This window comes from Mesitornis unicolor, unplaced genomic scaffold, assembly GCF_000695765.1.
Source record: "Mesitornis unicolor isolate BGI_N332 unplaced genomic scaffold, ASM69576v1 scaffold1912, whole genome shotgun sequence".
Lineage (NCBI taxonomy): Eukaryota > Metazoa > Chordata > Aves > Mesitornithiformes > Mesitornithidae > Mesitornis > Mesitornis unicolor.
The window spans coordinates 25,167-51,523 of record NW_010169645.1 but is presented as its reverse complement, the minus strand read 5'-3'; the positions used below and the strand labels follow the sequence as shown (position 1 = coordinate 51,523).

Here is a 26,357-nt window from a genome sequence, read left to right as displayed (position 1 = left end):
TTAAGGAAACAATCTTCTGTGGAGTGAGCAAAGTAAACTGGCTGGAAATGCTGAGGTTTCCTTCCTCCATTAATGCCTTTCAGGTGTTTGCATAGGATTTAGTAGAACTTTTCTGGGCAAATGTGACGTTTAAGATGCTGCTGGCCCTTTAATAGTTGCTTGGGGGTCAGTCAAGTCTGCTGCTCTGCATATCATCTGCATTTGGTTGTCATCCCTCCTCCCTCCCCTCCCAAACGTGTCTGGTCCTCATGGAAAATATTAGAGATTGTATAAACATTGCAAAGGATTTCCACTGGCTTGCTGTTTAAATAAGATGTCATAAATCATAGCAAATGGGTACAAAACCTTGCCATGAAGATGAAGTTGGTTTAAAAGAAGAAAGTAAGGCAGGATGGTAGCCTGACAAGACTCTTAAAACTCCAGTTTGTGGAACTTGCTAGCCACTAGACCATGAGGAACCTTTTGTTGCCCTATGGTGAAACTGAAGTACCTGAAGTTTTTTTTCCAGTTTTCTCCCACCCTCTCTGGATGGGGAAAGTGGCCGTTGATCCCAATTGATGCCACTTCTGTCGGTGTTTTGTGCTGGTCCTGGCGTCGTGTTTTCGGTGCCACCTGTGTCCTTCCCAGGGGAGCACATTGGGACTCACTAGCCCTAGGGATGTGCTCAGGATGTGGAAATGGTGCTCTTACAGCCTTGGGCAACATCCAGTATCCTTGCTTTGGTTGGCTTCTCACAGCACTGGTTTTGACCTCTTCTGTTTTGTGTGAAGTCCAATGCCAAGGCCAGCTTGTGTCAGAGATGTGCACCCTATCTGAAACCATCCAGAACATCATGCCTGGAGATGGATCCCTGGCATTCGCGGTTGATCTTAGTACCTGTGAGCTTGCGAAACCTGGACCAAAAGCTGCAGTTTGGTTGCTCAAGACCTGTGAATTCATCTTTCTCTGAGCTTGGTCACTGCAGGAAGTGAACGAGAGAGCTGCTCCAGGTAGCCGTGCCTGGGGGAAGGAGTGGTCTCCTCTACTGCAAGCACCTACACATGGCAGGAAATAGATCCTGACATACCTTCTGGAGTATGTCCTCCTGGGCCAGGGGAGGGTCTGGGAGTCTTCTCAGCACTGGGAGGCACAGGCAGTGATCTCTAGACTAGAGCACACTGCAGACGAGTATCAGGTAACAGTAAGACGTGGAAATGGGGACAGAGTCGTAGAGTCATTGAGGTTGGAAAAGACATCTAAAATCAAGTCCAACCGTCAACCAGACACCACCATGACCACTGAACTGTCCCGAAGTGCCACATCTACGTGTTTCTTGAACAGCTCCAGGGATGGTGACTCCACCACTTCCCTGAGCAGCCTGTTAATACTGGAACAAGGGAAAAAAGGCAATGGTGTCCTACAAATACTAGCTCCCATAGTGCTTCATAGTGGCTTTGCCACTACAAGAGACGTTCCTTTGTTTCAGGCTAAGAAACTGCATAATATTTTGTGAGACTGGGTTATGTTTTTCTATCAATGATTCTTGAGAGAAAACTTAATGTTTCGCAAAATTAGTATTTTTTTCTTGAAGTTTCTGTTTTCTTTACAGTGTAACAAACAAAGATACACACTGTGACACACACGCAATCAGAAAACCAAAGGTCTTCCCTGAAATGGTGAAAATGAACCATAAAAGCCTTTCCAATGTCTTTGGATGTCTCTGGGCATCATTCTGCCCAGTTCAGTAGACAAAACCACACCAGTGGCCCAGTGTTCAGCTTTTTCATGACCAGAATTTCAAGAGTTGCATCAAAATGGGATCTGCTCTGTCATGGCAGACTGAAGGTGTTGCTTTTTCTTTCCCCCCCCTTCTTCTCTGTAGTGCAGCTCCTGTGTGTATGGGCACAAGTCCTGTTTGAGGAGATACACACCTGAAGGATTCTCTCTAGACCTTTAGCGTTCAGGGGTACACAGTTGAAATACACCAATGCTAATTTTGACAGTTTAGGAAAAAAGAAGTTTGGGAAAAATGTAAAGAATTTTAATTGCTTTTAATTTGTCTGCTTGAGATTGGAAAGGAATTATGAGTTTCTGAGGCCAATGAATGCTGCTAGGCCCCTACTGCTGAGACCATTTGAAGAAGATAACACTCGAAAATTTCGTGCTCTGGCTTGTCTGTAGGTTGGGTTTTTTCTTTGAGAAATTCCAGCAAAAGTAACTCGGCCTATTGAATATAAATTGTCAATGCATAGAAACAGCTGAGAGAGTCCAACAAGGTTACTAAAAAGCTGGCTGTGTCGGTTCCTCTGTAGTTCATGTTTGAGTCTAGAAAGCAGAAACGTCGTAAAAAGTCAAGAGTCAAGAGTAGGTGCAGATTTCCAAGGCTTTATTCAGGTTCAACATTGCCAATGTTAGGAGGAACCTCAGGTTGTAGTCCTGTTATTTTTTAATATAAAGGACAAAGCATCACTTCTTCTCAGTGAGGGTGACAGAGCACTGGAACAGGCTGCCCAGAGAGGTTGTGGAGTCTCCTTCTCTGGAGACATTCAAAACCCGCCTGGACACCTTCCTGTGCAACCTCATCTAGGTGTTCCTGCTCCGGCAGGGGGATTGGACTGGATGAGCTTTTGAGGTCCCTTCCAATCCCTAACGTTCTGTGATTCTGTGTGATTCTGTGATCAGTAGCATCAGTTGAAACTAAAACCAGGCCATAGCTTTTATTACATACTGTGCTTTTTAGGATTCTTTTTTTCCCCGCCCTCACTCTGTTCTGGTATCTGTGGGACAGGAGGAACAGGAATCAGCTCACGCTGGGCTCTACTGGTTGACAGCTGTGAGCTCCATGGGCAGGACACACCACGCGCTCTGAAGGCAGTGCCCAGCCCACGCAGCTCAGGACCAACGGCTGGACAGGGGCTGGGGCATCACTGCAGCGCGGGCACCACGGGCAGTGGCACCAGTGCTCCTGGGAGGGCTTCGTCTCCTGCGCACTGAACAGCCCCTTGGTCTGGGTGTGTTGTGGTGCTGTTTTTGGGAGGTAACAGGTGCGATATTCGGGGAGTTTATTACGTTTTTTTATTTATGGAACAGAATTTTAGATCTCCTGATTGCACACATATAGGCCTAAAGGCTCAGTTGTGTTTTCTACTTTCTTGTCATCCTCTGTCTTCTCCTGACTTTTTCCATCTTGGCCCCACTCTGCCCCTGAGGAAATCTCTGAGTCCATATAGGAGATGTGAGGTACCTGAGCAGCTCTGCTCTCTGCTCTCATCCTGAAGTTTCCAGCCACCCAGACATGTGGTGGGTGACCTCAGTAATTCGGTATTTTAGTTACAAAGCCACAAAGCTTGAGGATGCCTTCCTTGTTATTCCCCAGAGGAAATGATCCATTATTATCTCCAGGCAGGAGATAATAAGGAGTCATTTTACGAGGAACCACATTTTATCCTGAAAAGAGCTGATAGAAGATTTTAGTTCTTGTTTACCTAATCTGTTTCCCAGTCTGTTTGGGGGATGATTATTCTGGAAAGAAGGTGAGCATGGGAGGAGCAGCAGCTGAAGTGGGGAGACTATGGAGCTGGTAAAGGAAAATTTTTATGCAGATTAAAGTGGATGCAAAGTGTGGCGCTTGGAAATGAGCAGCAGTGAAACCCTAATACTTCTCCATATTGAGCTGCAATACCATGGTTTGTATTTCAGCTGTTCTGAAAAAGCGACACCACGTTGTTGCTGCTGTACAAGTAGGGCTGACTTCTTCCCTGCACCTTCCATGTAAACAACAGAAAAAAATCCAAGCAGGAGAACACACCTGTCTGTGTAAAACCCTTAAAACTCCTTATGTTTTAATTATTAGATGAGAAATGCCTATGATTGCATAGTGGGATGGATTTCCCCCTGCCTCTCCCCAAATTTTCTTTCTCACTGTCACTTGTTTTGTGTGAAATCTGCAGTTCATGGGTAGGAACTCCATACAGGCTGTTACATCCTAACTGCAGCAGTGGGTCTTTGGGAGACTGTGCATGAGGGGGAGAAGGGAATTTAACATCGTTGTTATATTTGCGTTTGTTTTGGTTTGATATCCATGCGGACGGAGGGCAGAGCACCACGAGGGAGGTGCTGCTGGGAGAGCTTCCCACCACTTTCTGGTCTTGTGATCGCAGGAGGCCCTGCTCTGCAGTCCCTGCACACACCAGTCTCCCACTGGTTTCAGTGGGAAATTTGCCTGCATCAGGGATAAAAGAGCGGCCCCCCAGTTGTGTACCATGATGCCATCTGACCCTCCTGCTGTGGAAATGGATGTAATCACATCCTCGCCCTCCCCCTTTTCTCAACCCTTCTCTCCACCAGGCCCTGGTGACTCCAGGGAGCTCCTCACCAAAGGGCAAGGGGCTGCAGCTGTTTGGGGAGGGAAGAGACCTGCCAGGAAAATTCATGAGGGGTTGTGGCCTAGATGTAACCCTAGCAAACAGCCAAGGATGTGGACCTGCCTGTCCCCAAAACTGCAGTCACCTGCGTTTGCTAAATCAGCGAATGCCCCTGCTCTCTAATTGTGATGTTGGGGATAGGATATATCCAACGGCAATATCCAACCTGGGGAATGCTGCGCATTGCTGGGTGAGCCGGGTGCCCTGGCTGATGCATACATTGTCAACGATGTGGGGCTTGGTTTTATTTTTTTCCCTTTGGGAATTCTGGGCTCAGCTGAATTTGTTCTGTGTTTTGCGGAAGAAAGAGCTTGTTAAAGAATTCCCTGATGACTTTGAAGTGAACTATTTATTTTCTCTCCAGGGTTATTCAGAGTAGCCATTTGCCCCCTCTCCTCTGTTTTTTCGCCCGGTGTCTCCTGAGCTGCGAGCATTCTTGGAATATATTCCTTGTAATGAGTTATGTGGGCATCAGGAGTTTTCTTTGAAACTCTCTGGCATTGACATCTGTTAGCTCTTAGAGAACAGAGGCGCAGACAAAGGGGCTGACGGGGGGAGGGAGGAAAAAGATATTAAATTCTGGGGGATGAAGGCTCCGTCTCAGAGACCGAGGGGGAGGGGAAGGGGAAATCTGCTAAACTCCATGGCTTTGATGTGGTCCCTGGCCCTGGGATTCCTTTTATGGGAATGTGCGTGGCAGGCAGCCCCACACGGCCCTGCCTGCACCCCTGCCCACCCAAGCGCTCCCTCCCAGCAGTCTGCCCAGCCGGCAGCGTAGATCCTGCCTCAGCCCTTCCTGCTGCAGTTACGTTTTCAGGGAAAATGCCGTGTATTCTGTTTTCAGCTATTGAGATGGAGAATCGAAATTCCTAGTAACAGAGGTAACTCCTAAGTTTAAAAAAAATAAAATGTTTAGAAGTGAACTTTATATTTACTTGTAATACTCCTGACCCTGTGGGTCAACATGCAACTATTCATCTAAATCAGGTTTTTATATGGTGTGTGTCTGTGGTTTTTTTACTGCCTGTAATTAAAACACGTGTGTCTGTACCCAGCGTCAGGCAGCAGTCAGGTATGGTCACTGGTGCCGTGCCCCATATGGGAATGCATAGGGACGGCTTCTGCTTTTTCTTTTATCATGTCCTGCAGAGAGGAAGCCCAATGAGCCCAATTGGAGAGCCTCCCAATGTTCTACGTGTCAGGTTGCAGAGAAGGGTAAAAGAAACCTCTCTGTCTTCTCCTCTTGTTGGTTCTGATTTTAGCCATAATGCTGGTGGCGTTGTGCTTCACTATGACTTCCTGGCTCATTAAAGCCCTGACCTGTTATAAAATGATTAGTTGACATACCTGGGCTTTGGGGACAAAGAGGGGGTTTCAAAAGGAATGCGAACCATCTGTTTTGCCAGCACCTCCTGTTGACAGATTTATGGATTGCCATTAGCATATGTGGCCAGGGTCACACACCTGCACTGCCTAATAAGGTGATATTATGGAGCAGGGTATGGTTTCGTCTGGAGCAATCAGAGACCTTTGCAAAGGTGGGCATCAAGAATTCTGCTTTATAGTTAAAAAATGAAGGCATGGAGAGATTTAAGTGACTTACCCTGCACCACACAGTGAGTCTGTGGTGGAGCAGTTATTGAATCCAGGTTTCCTCCAGCTGCACAAATACACGTCATCCATTAGCAGGAAAAGACTTAGAGCTATAAACATACTAGAGGAGCATTGATTATCATGCTGGGGGAGCTTTAAGCCCTTATGCTGTATGAAAACCTGAGCTGTGTAGGAAGACACCGGCTGTTATCCCAAGAAAGGTTCAGGATGCAGAATGTTAGAGCTGGATGATCACCAAGATCGGTGGAAGGAGCACCCATGAGTTCAGCCATCACATCTGAAGCAAGCCAGTTGTTCTGTAGTGAAGCTCTGTGGCCATTTTCTCCATGCTTGTTTCTCAGCGTATGCCTGGTAAAATCACCTCAGTGCACTTCAGTCTGTTTGTTAAAGAGTTTCTTGGTAACCAAATCTAGCATGAAAGAAAGTTGAACAGAAAGTAAGATTTATTACGTAGCTACGGCCATCTGCCTGCTGTGGTAAAGCCCAAAATAAGCAATTTGGAGGAGTTACTGAGCTTTTCCAGGCTGGAAGGTAGATGAAGATTTGTCCTTAGACTTGTTCATCAGTATAATCTGTGATGAAGGGGGTATCTTGGGGGACATGGAACAACTGATTTTTGCAATCAGCAAAGAGATTATAGGATAGCTGGAAGAACAAAGTAAGGTAAATACCCGAATCTGTAGAGTGAGTTCATTTATTTTTCTGAAGTAGCTTCAAAGTGAATTTAAATATAGCAAAACGCAGTCATTTCGCATTTCAGTCCTATTTAATCTCAAAGACTGATGATCTTTTCCAGTTAGAGATGGTTAGACCCTTCCGTTGGAAATAACTGCTGAATCCATACATCTATTCAAACAGTTGCTTTCAATTATCAATCATCTCTTATCTGGCAGATGTCCTTGAGAAACTGTGCCTCACCCTATCGCCTTGAAAAGCAGAAGCCATAATAGCTCCAGAATTCCAGTAACAGTGTTAATGCAAGATGTCACTTAGCAAGAGTTTGTAAAGATCCATGAACTCCAGGGTGAAAGCATCATAGAAACAGTAATGTTCTGTCTTGAAACTGGAATGATCTAAATAAAGCTGTCCCCTAAATGGATCGTCTGCCTGTCTACAGGTCTTAATGTACATTGGATAATTTTATCTGTTAATGCTAGCTGCAAGTGATATTAAGAAAGTCCATAGCATTTTAAGCTCTTAATGGTGATTTTTTTTTCTTGTATAGAATTTATTTTTTTGTATACAGGATATAAATAGATAAAGATTTACTAGCATGCTTATCTTCCAGAGCTCATAGGAATCTTACGAGTCTGGTTAAATGAGCACGTTGGTGGCTTTGGTTAAATCCATGTTGCAGTGGCTGGCCACTAAAAGAGGATGCTCATTTACCCACTGCAGCAGAGGTGAAAAAGCTGCCTGCAAAGAGCATGTTTCAGTACTGTCACTCCCTTGTTTTCATAGGCTGGAGAAAAGAAATACATCAGAAGAATGAGGAGAGGATTTGTTTTATACTGTTGGAAGGTCTGGTCCAGGTATTGGATTGGGACAAAAGAGATTCAGCCGCATGTTGGAAGCAACCTGGAGCAAAAAGTACCACATTTCCTTTCTTTCGTACTCAGATGTCCATTGTGAAGGCTTTTGTGTAGGTGCCTGTCTGCTTGGCGCTCTCACTTCCTCAACAGTCTCATGTTCCTGTTCCTATGGTTGGGATCTCCTTAAACGTGTGTTGTACATCTGCTCCTTGTACCCATTTGAGAGTCCGTAACAGGAGACAAGAACTAAAGATACTGGGCATATTTTTTGCCTCATAAGCCTCTAATAGTCTATGATTGACTGTGACTGAAGATTATGTCTTTTTTTTTTTTTTTCTTTTACCCTGTCTTGATCTTCACAGTATTTTACCAGCAACTGGAATTGCGCTGCAGTCACCTTCTGTGAGAAGGTTCTCTGTCCCATTGGTGGATAGAGATGCAGCAGTTTCAAACCCTGTTACCATATTATTATGGCTGGGAGTTGCTGCTTCTAGAGCAGCGGCAACCGAATTGAATGCATTTGTGTGCTTCACCATCATAGTTTTTGCGCTGGGGTATGAGTGTGAACTTTGTGCTAAGGTGCCAAAGGATGAACTTCAGTCTCTGTTGTACAACACCCATTGTGTTGCTGTCTCTGTTAGAAAGACCATAATTTTAGACATAGAGGCCATCTATGTCTATGGCAGATAAGGGCAGTAAAATCCTAAACTGCAGCAGCTAAACCCACCCATGATCCTCTGTCAGACATCTTAGAGGAGAAACCTGTTTTCTTAACAACTCCACATCCTGTGATTATATTATGAAGGAATTTTATCTGAGAGAAGCTTCCATGCGTGGTGGAGGAAGAAAAACCAGTCTGTAATGGATCACAGAGCACCAGGTTCTTATTTCAGAGAAAGAAAACATTGCAGAAGTTGAGTTTGCTGCTTCTGCTTAACAAACTGCATTATTGCAGTTGCAATGTATGTTTTAGTGTTGGTCTAAAAGTTAAAGTCACCTTGACTTCTTTTCCAAGTGTGAGCTGCTTTACACGTTCTTTACAGAAAGGTGAATCCTGGTGAGTTATCTTTATTATTAAATTATCCAGAATGGGAAACTCAGAAAGTGAAATCTCGTGGTTGCAGGAGAAAAGGTAAAATGTGCTGTAGGAGAAACAATATTAGGCTTGAACCAAGGTGTAAATGTCTGTTGCTCTACAGTGTTTATCTGTATGGTATATGCTTTGATTCTTGATTGTATTTCCCTGGTTTCAATTTTCATTATAGTGAGATTTGGAATATATTCTGTATCTGTGTAAAGACTCAGGTATATAGCTCAGCTATGAACAGAGAAGGCAAGGAAGGTCTTGTCTTAAGTGGGACATTGTAAATACAGAAGTGTATGGTTTATTTGAAAAGGTTTATGAGGGAGATCTTCAGGCATTTTTGAAAGCTAATATTAATATGTAAGGTTTCAGTTCTAAGTGCAGAATGGCATCTCCAAGGATGTCTGACTGCACGCGTCTTTATTTATTCATTTATTTAATTTATTTTCCAATTTTAAACCTGGCTGCAAAGTTGTATTTGTAAAAAAATTATGATCACTTCATACACCTGAATATCTGCTTTCACTTGCATTAACCTAAAATAAATGATACTGGTTTTTGAGGTGTGAATAGGTTTCCTAGGAGTGAAGGCTGGGCTTGAGTAGGGCGTAGTTACACATGGCTATGTTTGTCGTCCATGGGAAGTTTCAGATACTCAAAGAGGAATGAGGTTCCTCCCATAAACTGTTTTTCAAAAAAGTCATTTACCTCTTCCTCTGCAAGTCTGGGCAAGATTAAAAATAAAGTAAAACACTAATAATGACAGTTTGGGGGTCTGGATGTGTTTCCTGAAGCAGCTTCAGGAGATTTGGTTTTCAAAATCTGCTGAGGACTCACTATATGAAAATCAGACTTATTTGGGAAACTGGTTTCCTGCAAGTGAGACAGGAGCGTTCAGAACAGCAGTGGGGCAGCTGGCAGAGCCCTCAGTCGTTGGGGTGAAGGACGAAGGGCATCCTCATTCTCTTCAAACTCTGTTTCTTGTGATTGTTTTTTGCCTACATGAAGGATGGAAGTTTGTGCATAGGTGATAAGGTGTTCCTGTTGGCAGCCACTTTGAAACAGTTATAAAATCTACCCCGCAAGATGTTAGAGTTACCACACAGTTTATCCCTTGCGGAACTGTTGTGAAATGCATTTCTTTAAGTTTGCTCTTTCCAGAAGTACTGGAACTGTATTGCATCAATATGAGAATAAAAGGAGGAAAAAAGGCATGATTCAGACAGATGGTTAAAAATAGGGAGGAAAGTTTTCTTGCTTAACAGTTTGTCTTTTTGCTGTGTTTTGCTTGGGGAAAGTGGTGGATATGATACCTTGGTAAGAACTTAACTAAAACAGGAATTCTGTACATATTTTCTGCCAAAAAAGTGAAAAATTGAGTATCATAAGACTAAATCAAAGGATTTTACTGAGTTGTTTGAAGGAGGAGAAGTGAAGTAACTTGTTTCTACTTGAGAAGAGCAACACCTTTTAGAAAAATGTTAATTAACACAGTATTGACTGTGATGGAATACAGGGAGTAGGGGGCTTCAGACGTTAAAAATCTGCTTGTTATCATGATAACCTCCCTAAATCAAAGGTTATCCTTTCATATATCTAATACATGTATGGATGGAGCTCTCTCAGCTTACACCAGAAACAAAACTGTCTTTGACAGCGTGTTAGCCTGTATTTAACAGGCTGCCCAGTGAGACTGTGGAGTCTCCTTCCCTGGAGACCTTCAAACCCTCCTGGATGTGTTCCTGGGTGATCTTCTCTGGGAGATCCTGCTCCAACAGGGGGTTGGCCTGGGTGATCTCCAGAGGTCCCTTCCCACCTCGACCACTCTGCAATCCTGTGGCTCTGTGAAGGTGAAGCCAAGGAGCTTAACCTCAGTGCACAAGCAGAAAGGGAGGCAATAAAGGCGTGGGAGGAGTAAAGTGACGCAGGCAAAAGGAGGGGTGGGGGTTTGGGTGGTAGTGTTGTCAGACGACTGGGAAAAAGGAAGTCAATAGCTGGAAGCCTCAGATGATAGCCTGGCATTTGGTCTCTGGAGACCATAGCAGTAAGAAAACTGCACAGGCGGGTTAGGGCTGAGGTTTGGGTTAAAAGAATAAAATTCCCAGTGAGTTAGAATTCATCAGAGTCTGACTGCATGGCAAAGCTGGAAAGTGAGTGACAATTGCCTGACTTGTAACCAGCTGAATAGCAGCCCTAGGGTGTGGGAGCTTTTCAAGAGTGTTTTTCTTCCTGGTGCATGTACATACTAAGCAGCATTTCCGAAGGAGTTGCACTAATTAACACTGCTCTCCACCCCCACCCTCTTAAATGGAAGCAGAGCAGAGCAGCACCTATCAGAACAGGACGTGGGGGACACCAGGTCCTCCCTGCCACAGGCAGCCAGCTGTGCAGAGTTTGGAAGCAGATGTTCGAGCCAGAATCGTAGGCATTTGGTGTGATTTGTGTTGGTAGCTAACGACAGCCAATGTATTGATCTAGAAAACTCCCAGTGAGGTACAGACATGTACTCCAGATGGGTTTCTGTTTAGCAGCCTATACAAGTGGCAGGCTGGAATGATCCTTCTGCGTAGATGTTTCTTTTCTGTATTCTTTCAAGTGCTCGCTGACCACATTTGTGTAGTATTTCACAGGGTACATCTGGTTTTGGTTGTTTCATGAGTCGGTGCTCCAGGTCGAAAATGCAGCGTTGTGGTTTAAAGCATCGCATCAGGACAGTGATACACAACTGCAGCCTAGGCGTTCCTACCCGGCCGTAGTGTTGGCTTCCCACTAGAATTTCTTGAACTCTTTTGACAGAAGAGTTAATGATAATAAAATGGATGATATAGTTTCTTTTTTTGCCTTTCTCTTTTTCCTGTAAAATCTTAGAGTTGCCCACAGCTTTTGCAGATACCCATCTATCAAAGATAATACATGGCAGCATCTCACACACACAGAGGAGCGTGTTTGAATGGAAGCTGAGGAATTCTGCTTAAATGTGTCACTAAAATGTTCAAACGATACTCTCATCAGTTTCTGGATGGATTGTCAATTTGTGTGCTATTTAACAGTTATCTTACGGTTCAACATCATAAAAACACTTCTCTAGAATTTGGTAATTTATAATAATTTGGTTTAAGGCAGAAACACTTACAGGAAATTTGCTTGCATTAAGTTACTACTTTAACTTAAATAACTAGGAGCTAGAGAAGGAGTGAAACTAGACTAGAATATAAAACATATTTACTTAAGACCCATGTAATTATAAGTGAGAAAATAAGGAAGTGAATGAATGAATATTAATGCTTCACTCTGCTCTTTCATAGTTCAGTCTTCCACTCATTTCCACTGAGTTACTTGATGGTTTGTTCTATGTCAACAAATGTATGCTCATTTTTAAGTGATGTCTTTTGAAAAATACTAAAAACTAATGACTTGTGGGTTTTGTAGAGGATGAGATTAATGACATTGTAACAGGCAACCTTTGATACTCAGATGCACTGCTTGCTTTGCTGAAATTTTGAGAGATGAAGGCAACCAGCTAGGTAGTATTGTCCTCAGAGGTGCATCACAACTCAGATCATACCTACTTGTTGCATGTTTGCTGGTCAGTTTAACAAAAAAGATTTTTTTTTTCAAGAGAGCAGGAGGGAGCAGGAACTTGGAGTTTAGTATAAAAATCAAAACAACCAAACATAACAGTCATTAAATATTTAGCACTGTGGGAGAGAGCCGAGGTGCCATATATGCCCATGGAGTCACTTCTCTGCGTCTCTTCTATGAGAGCAGCCAGAGATGTGCTCTCAAAGCTCCATGGAAAACAATGACATGGGGGGATCTGATCAAACAAAACCAACTTTTACAAGGCCCTGGAAACACCATCTTCTTGCAGAGGTATGATAAGTTATGCCAACATTTAATGACTTTTTATTCACCGTCCATTTTTTTTCCATAACTTTTGACATAATGATCGGTATTACACAATCCAAACACACGCTCAAAAAAAGATACTTTTTCTACTGGAACAAAAACTCAAAGAAACCAAATAGGTTTTGTGGTTTGCTTCTTGGAAAGCTGAATCCAGGCTGACAGCTTTTGTAGTGGCACTGTGCTTGCAGAATCCAGGCATTCGAGCCAGGTTGCCAGCATTTCTCAGAGCCATTTGGCCCCCGAGTTCTAACTTTATTTCAGGATATCTGCTTGTGAACAGAACAATATTTTTAGTGTCTCTGGGCTAGCTATCCAGTGGTGTTTGTGAAATATGATTTTTAAAATGCTGTTGCAGAAATTGATACTGAAGAATTCCTAAGATAGGCTTTTGTGGCTTAGTTGCTTTCTGATAACTGATCTCACAGAATAACACTTGGGCATGTGGAAGGAAGAAAAGAACCTCTGTCAGCTTTTTGAGAGAAAAAGAGGTGACCTGCTTTTATCATGATAAAATTGCTTAACAATAAAGCTAAGGAATACAACCAGACATCAATTTTCACAGGTTATTCCCTTATCTTGTGCAAAGAGCTCCGTTCTGCCAACTCCCAGGTGAAGTTAAAAGGGCCAGGAGTGCAGCACGTCTGCTTTGTAGGACCATCTCCTGCTTCATCACTGTAACTAGTTATCAACAGCAGAGAGTGGCTGTGGAAAATCTAGGGAGCCAGACTGGTGTGAGGTCGGTGATGTTTCGGGGATGCTGGAGCCTTGGGAATGACCGGAGAGGCAGAAGGCGAGGATGATTGTCATTGCTTGTGGTTTGGCTGGGAGTGGGAAGGGTCTGCTAATGTGTGAGTAAGAATGCTCTTCATTTGTAAGAAGTGGGACTGTAAGTGGGATTAGCTCCAAATCCCACTGATGCCCTTTATTACTACTTCAGCACCATTAGCGAAACGTTTTTTGGGTCTGAGATAAGATCGTCTGCATATCTATGGCATCTGCTTCTGTATTACTCTAGACGTACTGGGGCTGACAAAATGTCATTAGTTCTGGGACTGAAGGATCAGGCAGCTCTTCAGAGTCTGGTATCTGCTTTTCTTGGGTGACCTCTGGCATACGAAAGTTTTCTGTTTGTTGGTGGAACCAAGTGATAACATTCCTCTGTGGATAGTGAAGGGCTTATTTCTCCTTTATCGTTTCCATTTGGCTTTTTTTTTTCTTGCTTGATTGACAGAATGTTGAAATGCTAAATATTAATCTACTTCATAAAAGGATTTGAATATGAACACTTCTTTTTTCTTTCCCCTGTACAATCTATTAATCTCCATTACATTTCTGTCCTGCAGTATGTTCAGAGCATTGTAAAATAGCATCAAATGCATTGTCTACCACTAATAAAGTGATTGACTTCTTTCCTGGAAAAGAAAAGAGCACTTTCTGTGCTCTCCTTAGTGTTTTAAATTAATCCTGGCAATAATAAATACATATTCTTAATACCTCAACACTTTGTATGTAGTATATTTGTCATTGACTTTCTTTTTTTTTTTAAACAGGATTTATCTGAGGAAGGCTACAGAGACACTATTGGTGATGAACACTTTCATCTAGAAGGTATTTAAATAACAAAATTTCTTGGTTAATATTAAGGGATATTGGTATAATTCAGTGAAAAAGTCAATGTGAGAATGCATGTATGACAGTGCAGTTCTTGGTATACTGGTATGTTATTTGTCTGACAAAACTGTTGAGATGGGAACAGGGTATTACTTCTCCATCTCCTACCACTGTCATCCTTGAATTGAAAAAGTCACCCAAGTAATCACAGGGACCAAGTGTTTCAGTCTCAGTTTTTTCCCAGGTACTCCTTTTGGCATAGGTAGCAGTAGTGAGTGTCACTGTCCTCAGCAGAGCTGGTAAATGCATCGCTTAAAATGTTAGCATTGAGGTCTGTGATCCACTGCACACAAACCAGCCTTCTGTGTTACACAAACCAGACTTTGCAACTCCTGCATTAATTTCTAATAAAGACCAGGGGCTCTTACTCAATACATTTCAAATTGAACATGAATGGAAGAAGTACTGCTTCAGATAACTACTTTTTTCCAAGGCTCACCTCACCTCTTCCTCTGTGATCAAGCCTCTCCTTGCAGGGGCGAGGGAATAATTGTTGTGGTGGGAATTTGAGGACATTGTTGCTCATTCTTCTGAAAATACAAGGAAATGAGACTTCAGAAACTCTCTAGGAAATTCTCTAGTTTAACAAGTGGTTGCATGGGATGTGTGCTATTACAGGGTAGTGGAAACAACATGCTCATCTTCATTAGAGCAATGAACTGTGTCAAGTGTAACTTGGATATTTCTGTCCTCCTGTAATCCAGTCATTTGTTTCTGGTGGTAGAGACTTCTGTCTACACAGAACCTGGAAGATTCTCTATGTTCACAATGGCTGTCTTCCAGATCTTACCTGTGAAGTAATGTGTTCCTATACGGAGTTTCTTGGATCCCGTGTTTCTATCGTGGCTGTAGGTCACAAAGAATGTTCCCTCCCTCATATGTGCCTGTTTAACACAGGAGCTCAATTTCAGCTGGTGCTTGTGGGCTACTAAAAAAACCAAAACAGCAAAAGCAAGATATACTTGCCATGATGGAGTCAGTGTTTCTTAAAAGTGTTTCGGTGTTTAACTTCACCACAGTTTTCTTTTCTTCTAATAGTAGGACACAACTCTAATAAAGGGTGCCATTTTAATTTTCAGAATTATAGGAAAATCTATTTAACATAGGATATTAAATGTCAGCGAGGTGAATAAATTAATTTTTCTGTGTCTCATTCTACCTTTCCTTGTCTCTAATTATTTCTTACTTTGTTATGTAGAATTGTCTTGCATAGGAAACACAATATCCAATAGGCAATATTTCCAAACTAGTCAGCAGTAGGATTGTTTTCCTTAGAGTGCAAAACCCTTTAGGCTACTGTGATTTCAGTCTTTCAGCAGTTTTACATGATTACTTCTAATGCATCTCATTTCTTGTGCAGTAGCTGAGCAGTGCAGGTTTAGGTACCAGCAGGTGGTCCTTGCTTCGTGCACTGTCCCTGGGGCAGAGCTGTGCCTGGTGTCTCTCCAGTTGAGAGACATGGAACTTGCAGTTACTGTCATAAGATTTTGGATGATTGTGATAGTACTAGCATGAAATTGAGATATTAGCATAAAGGGAAGTTGAAACATGATTTGAGACCTTTGTTAGGGAACAGCTTCAATTCTGTGTGGCTTAGGTACAGGATGAGTACTATCATAACCCTTTCCTGCATAGAAATGTTATGTGAAAATGTAATTAATGTTCTAGAAAGTATGTTAATCTTTCCATCTAAAATAGTTGTTCTGACTTTATTTTGCTACCTATCTTTACATATGGACTGGTTTAGCACATACTTGTTGGATGATTATACATTCACATGTCATAGGATAACACTGGCATACTGGTAACTGGTTTCAGAGACAGGGAGCTGTAACACACTGAAACATGATGGGTTGGGCTAAGCTCACAAAGGACAGGAATGGCAAAACAAAGACTTGAGCCCAGCTCTACCGAGTACCAAGCAAGTATCTAATAAATGAGCTATATTTTGGCATCATAAATACACAGTAGGGATGGAAAAAAATGAAAAAGAAACATTTCTTAGATTTGCAAAAAAGCCCAGCAGGTGCCACATTTCTTCTGGACTAGGGGAAAGTTATAGCCTTCACACTCTGAGACTTTATTGGAGAATAAATCTGAGTCTTTACAAGACTCTCACTGAAAAGACAAAGTGGCAATAAGAGAAATAATTGAATTCCTTATTTTGTTTTACATAGCCAAGTTCATTACCTTTTTTTTATCTCCCTCTCTTGTTTCCCCCTCTTAGCCGTCTGAGCAGTACAGATAAAAAGAACTCTCTTTGCTGGATTTAACTTCTGTGTTGTTATGTAAAGCTTGATCAAATCCTTTCGTCTTAACAGACTTAACTGGCCAACAGCAAAAGGCTCGGGATTCTGGGATTAAGATTGTATTTGGTAAGAGGACTGGTGCATTAGTGCTTTCTTTTGAACTATAGAAAGAACAAAGTAAACATCAAAAGCATTAAGCCATGACAGCGGATTGTTGACTCAGTGTTGCTGCATGACAAGAGGTTAGAACTCAACAGTGGCGACTCTGTTTACAGAGCGCTGTGCAGAGAGAAACAGTTTGACCAGTATTGTCTGTTACATCCAGCACCTGCCTTTGGTTTTCTGCTGGGCAAGTCACTAAATCAAAAGTTTTGGTTTTTCTCTTACATGGTCAGTGATTTCCTTAGGTAAGAGACACCAGTGGAAACCTCAGCCTCTTCCTATATTACTCTTACTCTGTTTCCCTTCTTCCTCTTTCATTAACAACTCAACAGTTGAGCATGCTGGATATGGGTTCTGTAGTCGTTTCATTTGCAGCTTTCGTGCCAAGTTTAGCAGCGCTTTCCCACTGCATTTCGGAGACTTCCACTTGCCGAACTGTGAGTACTCATGCAGTCTGCTGTGGCTATGTGTGAACTTCTTGTGCTTGAACTTTCTTGTCCAGCAGTTCCTGCACAGGAAGCGTGGGCTTTATCACTCTCCATGCCTAGGATAAAAGAGGCTGTATTCTCTCTTCTTTGTCCCTAGATAGACTAGTAGGTCACCAGATCTGAACTACTGGAGGTAGCAATAGAAGAAGTCACAAAAACTTGCACCAACATTGGGAGATATTTTTCATTTCATTTCAGTGGGGGAACTAAACTGGCAGGCAGGAATTGAGTGTAGCATCAAGCAGCAAGTCAGTCTTCCATCATGGAGACACGCAGGTGGCTCGGAAGGACACCTATGAGTGTGTTCAAGAATGACATTCAGGTTCTCTCTCTCTGCTCTTCAAGGCTTAAGTAAGCTTTTTAATGAATCGCTCAAGAGTCCTGCTCTTTTTTTCCATAAGTTTTTTCACCTCCTTTCCCTGGACCTTTTTGGAAATTTTCACAGCTGCCACCTGTAGACCAGGACAGCATTCTGTATCTGTGACCACTCCATGTCTTTATGAAGTGAACTGGGCTTCCTCCATCTTACTGCTTGAACAGTTAGAAGCTTTTCAGAGCAGTCTGTTTGCTCCCTGCTTGAACCAGAAGCAGGAAAGTCTCCTTCTGACGCAGAATGATTGTGGAAAAGAGGCAATACAAGTTCCTTAGAGCCCAGGGGGAGATAGCTATCAGTCTGCTTCAGCTATCTGTTGAGTTCAAGGTGAAGTCCTTATGCTCAGGAGACCCCTAAGCTATCACCCCAATTAGTTACGCGAGTGTCATTTCTCATGGCACTGTGCTGCTGGAAAGTGTGACTTAAGTGTTTCTGCTAACCAGACATCCTGCATCTCTGTGAGATAAATCTAGTCCTGTACCTGTCAGGGGAGCTGCCTCTTATGCTGACAGCAATCTGTTCCCTGTTTCATTTGTCAGCCGAGGGTGATGTCTTGATTATTATTCTCTCAACAGAAGACTGGAGAAGATCCAAGCCTTCCCGGTGCTTTATCTGAACATGATATCCAAAGTCCTTCTGAAAGTAGTGACAGAGCTTGACCTGAATCAACAAACCCATTTTTTGATATGTTTCCTAAACCAGCTGTATCCAAATTCCTGGATATAAGATGTTCCCTTGTATGGTACCAGAAAGGACAAAATTATTCAGGTCATCTTCTTGCCTGTAAATATTAGAGAGCCCTCCAGCAGAGTTCAAAGCACATGTTGTTGCTGAAAAAAATCTATCATAGCTGTAAAAAAGCTACTTGTAGCACTTTTTGCACACTTACAAGACATGGAATTTCTAGACCCACCAGTAAGGAATGCTGTATTCAGCAAAGCAGAAATTCATTATATTCTTAATATTATTATCTGTTCTTTAAGATGCCAGTAGTATGTTAATGTCAGTCCTTCATCTCTTCTTCCTCTACCCAGTGTCCAGGGAATCTGTGGTCAAGTGTGAGCTGAGGTATGGTTAACAGGTTTCCACCACTTAGAGCTGTGTTGTTATTTTTTACTTTAATAATAACTGATAAGCAAATGAGGAACCAAGTGTAAAGAATGAACCTGGTGAAGAGAGCATGTTGGCTGCCATGGGAGTGCTGCCGAGGGCATGGGATGGAGCGTTACTTTGATATATATTACTTTGATAATCTCTTAGTTGTAATAAATTCGTGTATTGTGCTAGGCTGAGCTACAAATGGGTAATAAAAGGCAGTTATTTCAAACTGCACGCTCCTTTCTTGTTAATGCCTTCAGTTATGATGGTTATTTAATTTTCTAAAGCTTAAATAATTTTCTGTTTATTATTTACATGAAATTCCAGTGTCTTTATAGAAAAGACAAGATTGCATCTTGCACACAGGCTAACTTGCCTTATCTCAGCACCTCCCCAGTGCTAGTGATGCAGGAGTGATGCTTTGCAGGAAACAAAGGCCCTTTCCCTGTCATGTTCTTAAACCAAATACCTCTTCATGGCTGACACTGCAAACAGAGCACAATCATTCTACCTTAAAAGTGCTCTTGTGTCAGCCCTCTGGGATGTCATACGGGAGCTCTGTGTTCTAATCACTCGGTGCTAATCCTGCGCACTTACCGTGGGTTTGCTTTACGTACGTCTATGCTGTGTGATCACCTCAGACTGGTGGTCACATCTGCACTGGCTCTGTTGTTTTCAGCTGTGGAGAGGTTTCTGCTGTAGCCTTTGCTACTCAATCTGACATGAAACAACTCTGAGAAATACCTTCAGGTTCAGGGTGAGCCACTGGTCTCAGCTCCATTATCTGACCCACGGCGGGTTCCTGGGCTGGAGGCTGATACTGGCTCCTGTGTGCTGGAAGGAGTACCGAGGAACATGATGGGGGAGGAAAAAAAAGGAGCAGTGGAAAGCGCCAAGAGAAAACTGCTTAGTTTGGCAGTTAGAATAAAAGTCACCAAAGAACATGAGACTGGTAGGATTTGCAGAAGTTTTCCTGTGGTCATGCACAGATCCAGGAAATTATAAGAAGCAGGTAGGCTGTTTGCCACGAGTGGGAGGAAAATCTTATGGCATAAGGCACTTCTTTAAAAAAAATAAAATTGTACAAGTGTTTCTTAACATGAGCTGTTCTAGTTGATGGGGCTGGTATTTGGATCTGAAGCTTTTGCTTCTAGAGCTGCTGTTTCAAGTGCAGCCAGGTCAGTAGTGATGAAAGATGGTTGCCATCCAAAAGTTGTCTATAGCCTGTGTGTAATGAGTTAGTGGTCTCCAGGTGTTTCCAAATGGACCTTTACAGTGTCTAACAGCTCCCACCCATGTTGGCAAGTGGAGCACAGAAAGGCAGTGAAAAGTGGGCTGTTGTGTCACCTCAGGGGGGGAGCTTTCCTCCTCACATGGAGAGTGCTCTGCTGCCTGTGCTGTGCTCGGTCTCCGCACGTCGGGTAGTGCTCTTGTTAGCTGATGACCCACCAGCTCCTGCCACAGCTGCCTGAGGTTTTGCTAGATGATGTCTCCAGTTTTTTGTCTCCGGTTTGAGAGTTTTGCTCTGGGTTATTAATCCTCTGCATTAGACTAGGAAGGGATCATACCTGCTCTAAGTAATAGTTTCACATTGATCTCTCTATTCAGATCATTCTACACTGCTGGAAAGTTGTTATTCCTGAATCCAAGCAAATTGCATGTTTGGTTCAGGGAAACAGTAGCAAAGCTGAGAACAGAGCCTAGGATTTCCTGTATCCATGTCTGTCCCTTATCATAGGACAGAGAGAGGATTTCAAAGTCTAGTATACATGAAAACCTACTGCATGTACAAGTGGTCTCTATTTTTATGGTGGCTGAAGAAAGCCAAGCGTTAGTTTAATTGTGTGTAATGTAAAAAAAGGGTTCAGTAGGTAATCAAGGTAATGAAAAGGGAAGTGAACAAGAACCTCAAAAAAGCAGAGTTGATCCTTATGAATACCTTAAATGTGGAAAGCATTAATATTATATGCACGCTTGGTGTTTGTAACAATATTGGTTTTCCATACTCTTTCCTTCTGCCTAAGACTGCAGCTTTTCCCTGTTTCACAGAGAAGCTAATGCTCTTTCTGAGTGGCTGCTACAGAAAGAATCAATTAACACCAATAATACTCGTTTACTCTCAGCTCTAGGGTAGCTGTGAACTAGTCTGCTCGGAGGCCAAAAGTCACCTGTGGATATAGTTGTTGAAAACCGATGTCTGCAGACCTCTGTAGCAGCTTCTCTTGTGGCATGTAAGAGCCAGGGTGCATGTGGGAAGGAGCAACCAAAGGGCAAAAGACCTTATTGCCCTCTACAGCTCCCTGAAAGGAGGGGGTAGCGAGGGAAGGTCGATCTGTTCTACCCAGTAACAGGTGATGGAATGAGAGGAAATGGCCTCAAATTGTGCCAGGAGAGAGTTAGATTGATCTTAGGAAAAATATCTTCAATGAGAGGATTGTCAGGCACTGGAAGGGGCTGCCCAGGGAGGTGGTGGAGTCACCATCCCTGGAGGTGTTTAGAAGAAGGGAGATGAGGTGCTTGGAGATGTGGTTTAGTGGTGGACAGGTTATGGTTGGACTCAATGATCTTAAAGGTCTTTCTCAACCAAATGTTTCTGTGTTTCTATGAAACAGGTGCCAGTGACATGAGGCTCATCCACTATGCATGAGGTTTGAAAAGGCTGGGCCTCAGTAAGCGGAAGTCCCCAAATCAGTCTTGGTTATTGGTGTTTCCAGGGCCTGTCAGTGCTGTGATTCGGGGGAGAAGGAACTGTAGGATGTGTAGACACAGTGAGGTGAGGTGTTCCTCTACCTGAGGCTGGGTTACAGCCAGCTATGTCCACCCACACATCCTGCTGGCCTGCCTCTGCCATGGGGCCTCACCTGGGAGGCAGGGTCTGCCATCAGGTCTGCCTCGGCAAGCTGGTGCACTCGGGCGTACCTGTGAGAGACAGCTGATGTAGTGTGTGTGGTACAGAAAGAAAACTGCGTTACCCTATGTGTTCAGCGGGATCAAAACGTACTTGAACTTTGCCCCAGGACATCCACCACCAAGAACAAAGAATGAAATATGGGAACAAGTCAGGAGCTTGAAAACAATCTCTCTGGAAACATGATGAATACCAGTGGTTTCATTTATTCTACTTGAGGAACAAAGGTCCTTTTCTACTTTTAATTTCCCAGCAACGATTATTACCAGTTATTTTTCTTGTAGCTTTGACCACAGTTCGTGGAGGTTTTATTAAACATGTTTTTGAAAAGTGAGTCAAAATGCCATTCTTCTCTGACTCTCTTGTGACTCTCTTTTTTTTACCCATGTGAAACTAGAGCATATTTCCAGGCAAAGATTTGGAGCCAGATAATACTCTCATGCTGGTGTTCATGGAATTATTCCAGTTTTGTGCTCTTGTAAGTGAAAGCAGTTTTGGCCCTTGCTATTTCAGAAGACAATATATTTGTTTCAAATCCCTTGCCTTTACATGAAACATTACATTTATTTTTAGAAACCTTGAATACCAGTTAATAGGCAGTGTGTCCTGCTGCATTTCCCGAATATTCCTGAAGTTGCCAGTTCTCTTGTGTTTGATTTGACCTTGACGCAGCCAAGCAACTGAGTTTCAGAGTGCTCCCTTTGCTGCTTTTTGGTAGCTTTCTGCAGGAGGCTTTTGTTCAGGTCCCCCGTCAGTGCCCCCATGAGGCCCTTCGCTCCTGGCCATAGGGATTTCATATCCCAGAGTGGCTTACGTGAGGATTCAGTTTATGAACGGTATTAAATAGTTCTGGGATTGAGTTTAGGAGCCATTATTTTATACAGACAGCTAGGTAGATGTAGAGCTTGAGGGATATAGAGCTAGATGGGCGCTCGAACTTTGGGGCTGGGTAGTTCAGGCACAACAATTGCTGAACCTTGCCAATGCACAAGCGTGTGCCTGCAGACACAGAGGCAATTTCAGGCAACAGCGCATTGCTTTTGCCAGTTGCTGTTCCGAATTCAAAGTGTGTATCAGTCTGGGTGCTTTTGTGTGCTTCGACTCCACTTCTGCTGCAGTAGCTACAGAAACCCAAAGTTTTACCTCACCAGGCAGAACAAGTGCCCTTTGTTACCTAGACAGATTACAGCTTTTTCTAAAGTCTGCTCTTCATAAAAGCCCAGCTTGAACAGTGGAAATTCTGACTTGCCTCAGATACTGAGGAGACTTTTATAGTTTCAAGTAGCTCCAGGGTTATATTTTAAAAGTTGAATTTCATCACATGTTTCAAGTTTGGTGGAAAATAAAAGGCATGATATTTTTAGCAAAAGAAAGTCCCCCACACACACACCTTTTTTCTTAACAGATGTTTCATCTCAATCATACCCAAACCTCAAAGCACGAGTAGCAGTCAACCTTATTCTCCTGTGGAGAAAAAGATAAAATGTCATTTGTTTGGAAGAGGGCTTTTTTTTTTGTTTTTGTAACTACAAACTACAAGTAGTTTGTGAGTAAAGGCAAATAATAAATGCAGCACTATGGGGTTGTGGAAATGAACCTGAAGCAACATTTCTGCTCTTGAAAGAGCTTGGAGTCCAGCCGCTTGCTCTTGTGAGATGGAAAGTTCCAACCCCCAGCCTACCAAAAGAATAAAAATACCAGTAATCAGGTTTTTCTTGTTTTATAAATCTGATCCAGCAATATGTGTCCTTTCATCAGTAAAATATGTCATACAAAGTGCGCAACTTTGTACTGAAAAGGATTAAAAACTGTGAAGGTAATGAAAAGAGAGGGAAGGAATAGTAGTTGTAAAACAAAATATCCAGAAGTAACAGAGCTGCTACCTGAGGGATTTTCACAGGGGTCAGGAGATGCAGGGAGCTTCGCGGTGCCTTGCAGCCAGGACCCAAGGCAGGCCTTGACTCTGCGCAAAGGATTTATTTGGGAGGGAATGACAGTCCCTCGTGAGGAATGGAGACATAAAGCTGAAAAGTGGTGCTGCAGCCCCTTTTGTTGTTGTTTTTAATGAGCCTTTACAGGTATGGAAGGATATTCTTGGTGTCCAGATGCAGACCCCCCAGGATGCTCAGCACCTGCTGGCCTACCCTGATTTCAAGATGCTACAGTTGAATGAGAATTCACCGTGACACTGTCTAGGAGGACATGGCAAGTTTTTTCACCAAAGGGGTAGCTAGCTCCAAGTGGAAAGCTGAATCTGGAGTGGTGAAACGCATGGGCTCTCCAGAGCAACCGGAAGGGCTGGCTGCTGCTGTGAGCACGCTCCAAACCTTCTCCTCTGCTGCACTGTGAGCAGTGCGCAGCACAGCAGGCTTCCATCTCTGGTTGTGGTGTTTGGGCTGTACTCTGATTATTAATAATGGTGAGCAGTTACTTGTGTTTCCACTGTTGGAATCATTTCTTGTGGTGAGATCCTGTGCGCTCTCTGGACTTTAGATGAGGTGGTCAGGTCAAGCCTTGATGAATTTTATTTCTCTGCATGTTTTGCAGTATGTATGTGATACATCACCTCAGTACCATTCCTTACCTGTGTATAAATGTGAAAAGATAAAGAGACATATACTAGTACATGTACATGTGTATGCTGGACTGTTAGTCGCTAAATTGCTTTTCAGTTGTGTTGTGGATCAATCTCCAGTCTCCCCCACCTCTCAGAGTAAGGTGGGATGGGAGCACTAAATCTGCTACTGAATATTAACTATGAGAGAGTTGTCAAGTGTAACGGATTCATCACAGCTAAAATAATGTTACAGGTCCACAATATTGCTCTTTATAAAAGGACAGCTTTGTGAGGGTCAGAATCCCATTCTTCCTTATGGGAAGACATTCTGATTAAATGAATCCTACAGTTCCAATAGCTTTAGAGGCCCTTTTATCACAGCAAAGGTGGTGGAAACACAATTTTCACATTGAACATCCAAGTTAGATGGGAGTGAGCTGATATCAAAGCCTACATTATTAATAAGGTTACCTACTCAGTCTTCATTTGAATAAAGAGTTATGTAGTGGCTGGGTTTTTTTCTTCTTTCTCTTCCCCTGTGAATCTCAGGGGAAAAGAAATCCAAAGAGACAAAGAAAATTTAAGACTGAAAATCCTATGTGAACATGCATATCTTCAACTTACACTCAGAAAGGATTTTTAAAAGGAAAATTGTTACCAGTTACTAACGAAAATCAGTGTATGGCTGTCTTTGGAGAAGTCTTTCTTCTTTGGCTCTAAGTCAGAAGTGATCAGTTGGTGTCCCCATCTGTCACTGTTGAGCAGCAGAATCCCCCACCTTGCCGGCCCACGCAGAGCTCCAGGGACATGTCATGCTGTTAGGAAGTGGTGAGTGGTCCATATGATGGTGACAGTGTTCCCTTCAGAAGTACTTACCCGTGTTAAATGGTACAGAGAGATATCACAGATTGCGTCCTGTTAATGTGGCTTTTGATGTGCCCACTGATCAAACACAAACCTTGCTGCTACAGGTATCGTCCTGAACTGTTCTGACCGACGCTTACGGAGATTCTCCCCTTCTGCTCCCCCCCCCTTTTCTTTTTGAGAGGGGAGGGAAAAACGATCTTCTTTGATCTCCAGTGAGGAAGGGAAAAAAAAAAAGACTCTTCTGTTCAGGCTTTTGGCTAACACAACAAACAGTGTTTAAAATTTAACTTTGCTTAATTAATTAGTAATTCTGTTTAGTGCTGTCTGATCTTCATCCAAAAGGTATTTGGAAGCTTGAGAACTGAACATCAAAGTGTATTGGGTTAAGATGGTCAAGTAAGGCATTTAATCTGGCAGTTGCTGTTGATGAAATACAGCCAGTTGGGGAACTAATTGGAAAAGGGAATCATAATCTGGCAAAATTCAGCAAACTCCCTCCCTTCAGCAAACTCGCTCCAGAGAGAGTGTGAGAAATCTAGGTTTAGCATTTAAGCATGTATGAGTTACACCCTAGCTAGCAGAGAGAGGCTGTGTTGTCCTTTGTATCTGCATCTTTAGTACAAATCTTTTCAGTAAAGAGATAGTAAAAAATTTTCACCGCCAACCCAAAAGCCAAAAAAAGAGACACCAGACCTAGACAGAAACCTGTGATTCTGTATCAAGGCTTGGAAATACTCCTACTTATGTGTGTCAGACTGTTGGGGTTGGCAAAGGGAACTGAAGCTGTAAGGGAGGTGGTGTTCCACAGACCTGGGAGTTTCACTACTTTTTATTCAGGAGAGAAAATGCTGTCTGAACGTTTGAGTGAATTTCAGTGTAGTGATTACCAAAGGTCCTCATGGGGACTTGTCAGTTAGGAACATTATCTGATGCCTGCATGATTAAGAGTGTATTTTGGTTGTTTTAGTTGGGGTTTTTTTTGCAAGCCATCACATGCTCTGAGTCACTGCTGTTCTGTGCTTGACCGTCTCCTCTGGTCAAGTATTGGCAGTAGGTCTTGTGACATCGGGAATCTTTTTTTTTTCCCCACTCCTTGGTGTGCAATCGAACCTTTAATTTGTGTTGTGACCATCATCAGGAAATAGTGAAACAGAAGAAAATTATTTTTCTCCATATTTTTAGGTTGAAATACCCATCCCACGCTAGTACAAAGTACAGCTAGTACAGCGCTTGCTAAATTGGTTTTGACTTGTCCCGCTGGACTTAAAATGGACAATTAATTTCCCTGCAGTAAGTTTCAGAGAAGGCAGCTTGATCTTTGTTGTTTTGAAGGGTGTGTCTAATTCATCAGCTTCAGCTTTCAGCCAGAGGAAGCTGAATACACACTTTTGGCGCTGCCCCAGGACGAGCCTGTTCGAATACTGCTCATTCTGATGGCTGGG

The 26,357-nt window shown here is 42.8% G+C and overlaps 1 protein-coding gene across 1 annotated transcript in view; it reads left to right on the top strand.

Moving 5' to 3' along the window:
• NKD1 (naked cuticle homolog 1 (Drosophila)) overlaps window positions 1-26,357 on the top strand; it is an 86,858-nt gene that overhangs the window by 36,331 nt on the left and 24,170 nt on the right. The window contains exon 3 of the mRNA XM_010179396.1: window positions 14,093-14,150. Coding sequence (XP_010177698.1) covers window positions 14,093-14,150 — 58 coding nt within the window. The remainder of the gene's footprint in view (window positions 1-14,092; window positions 14,151-26,357) is intronic.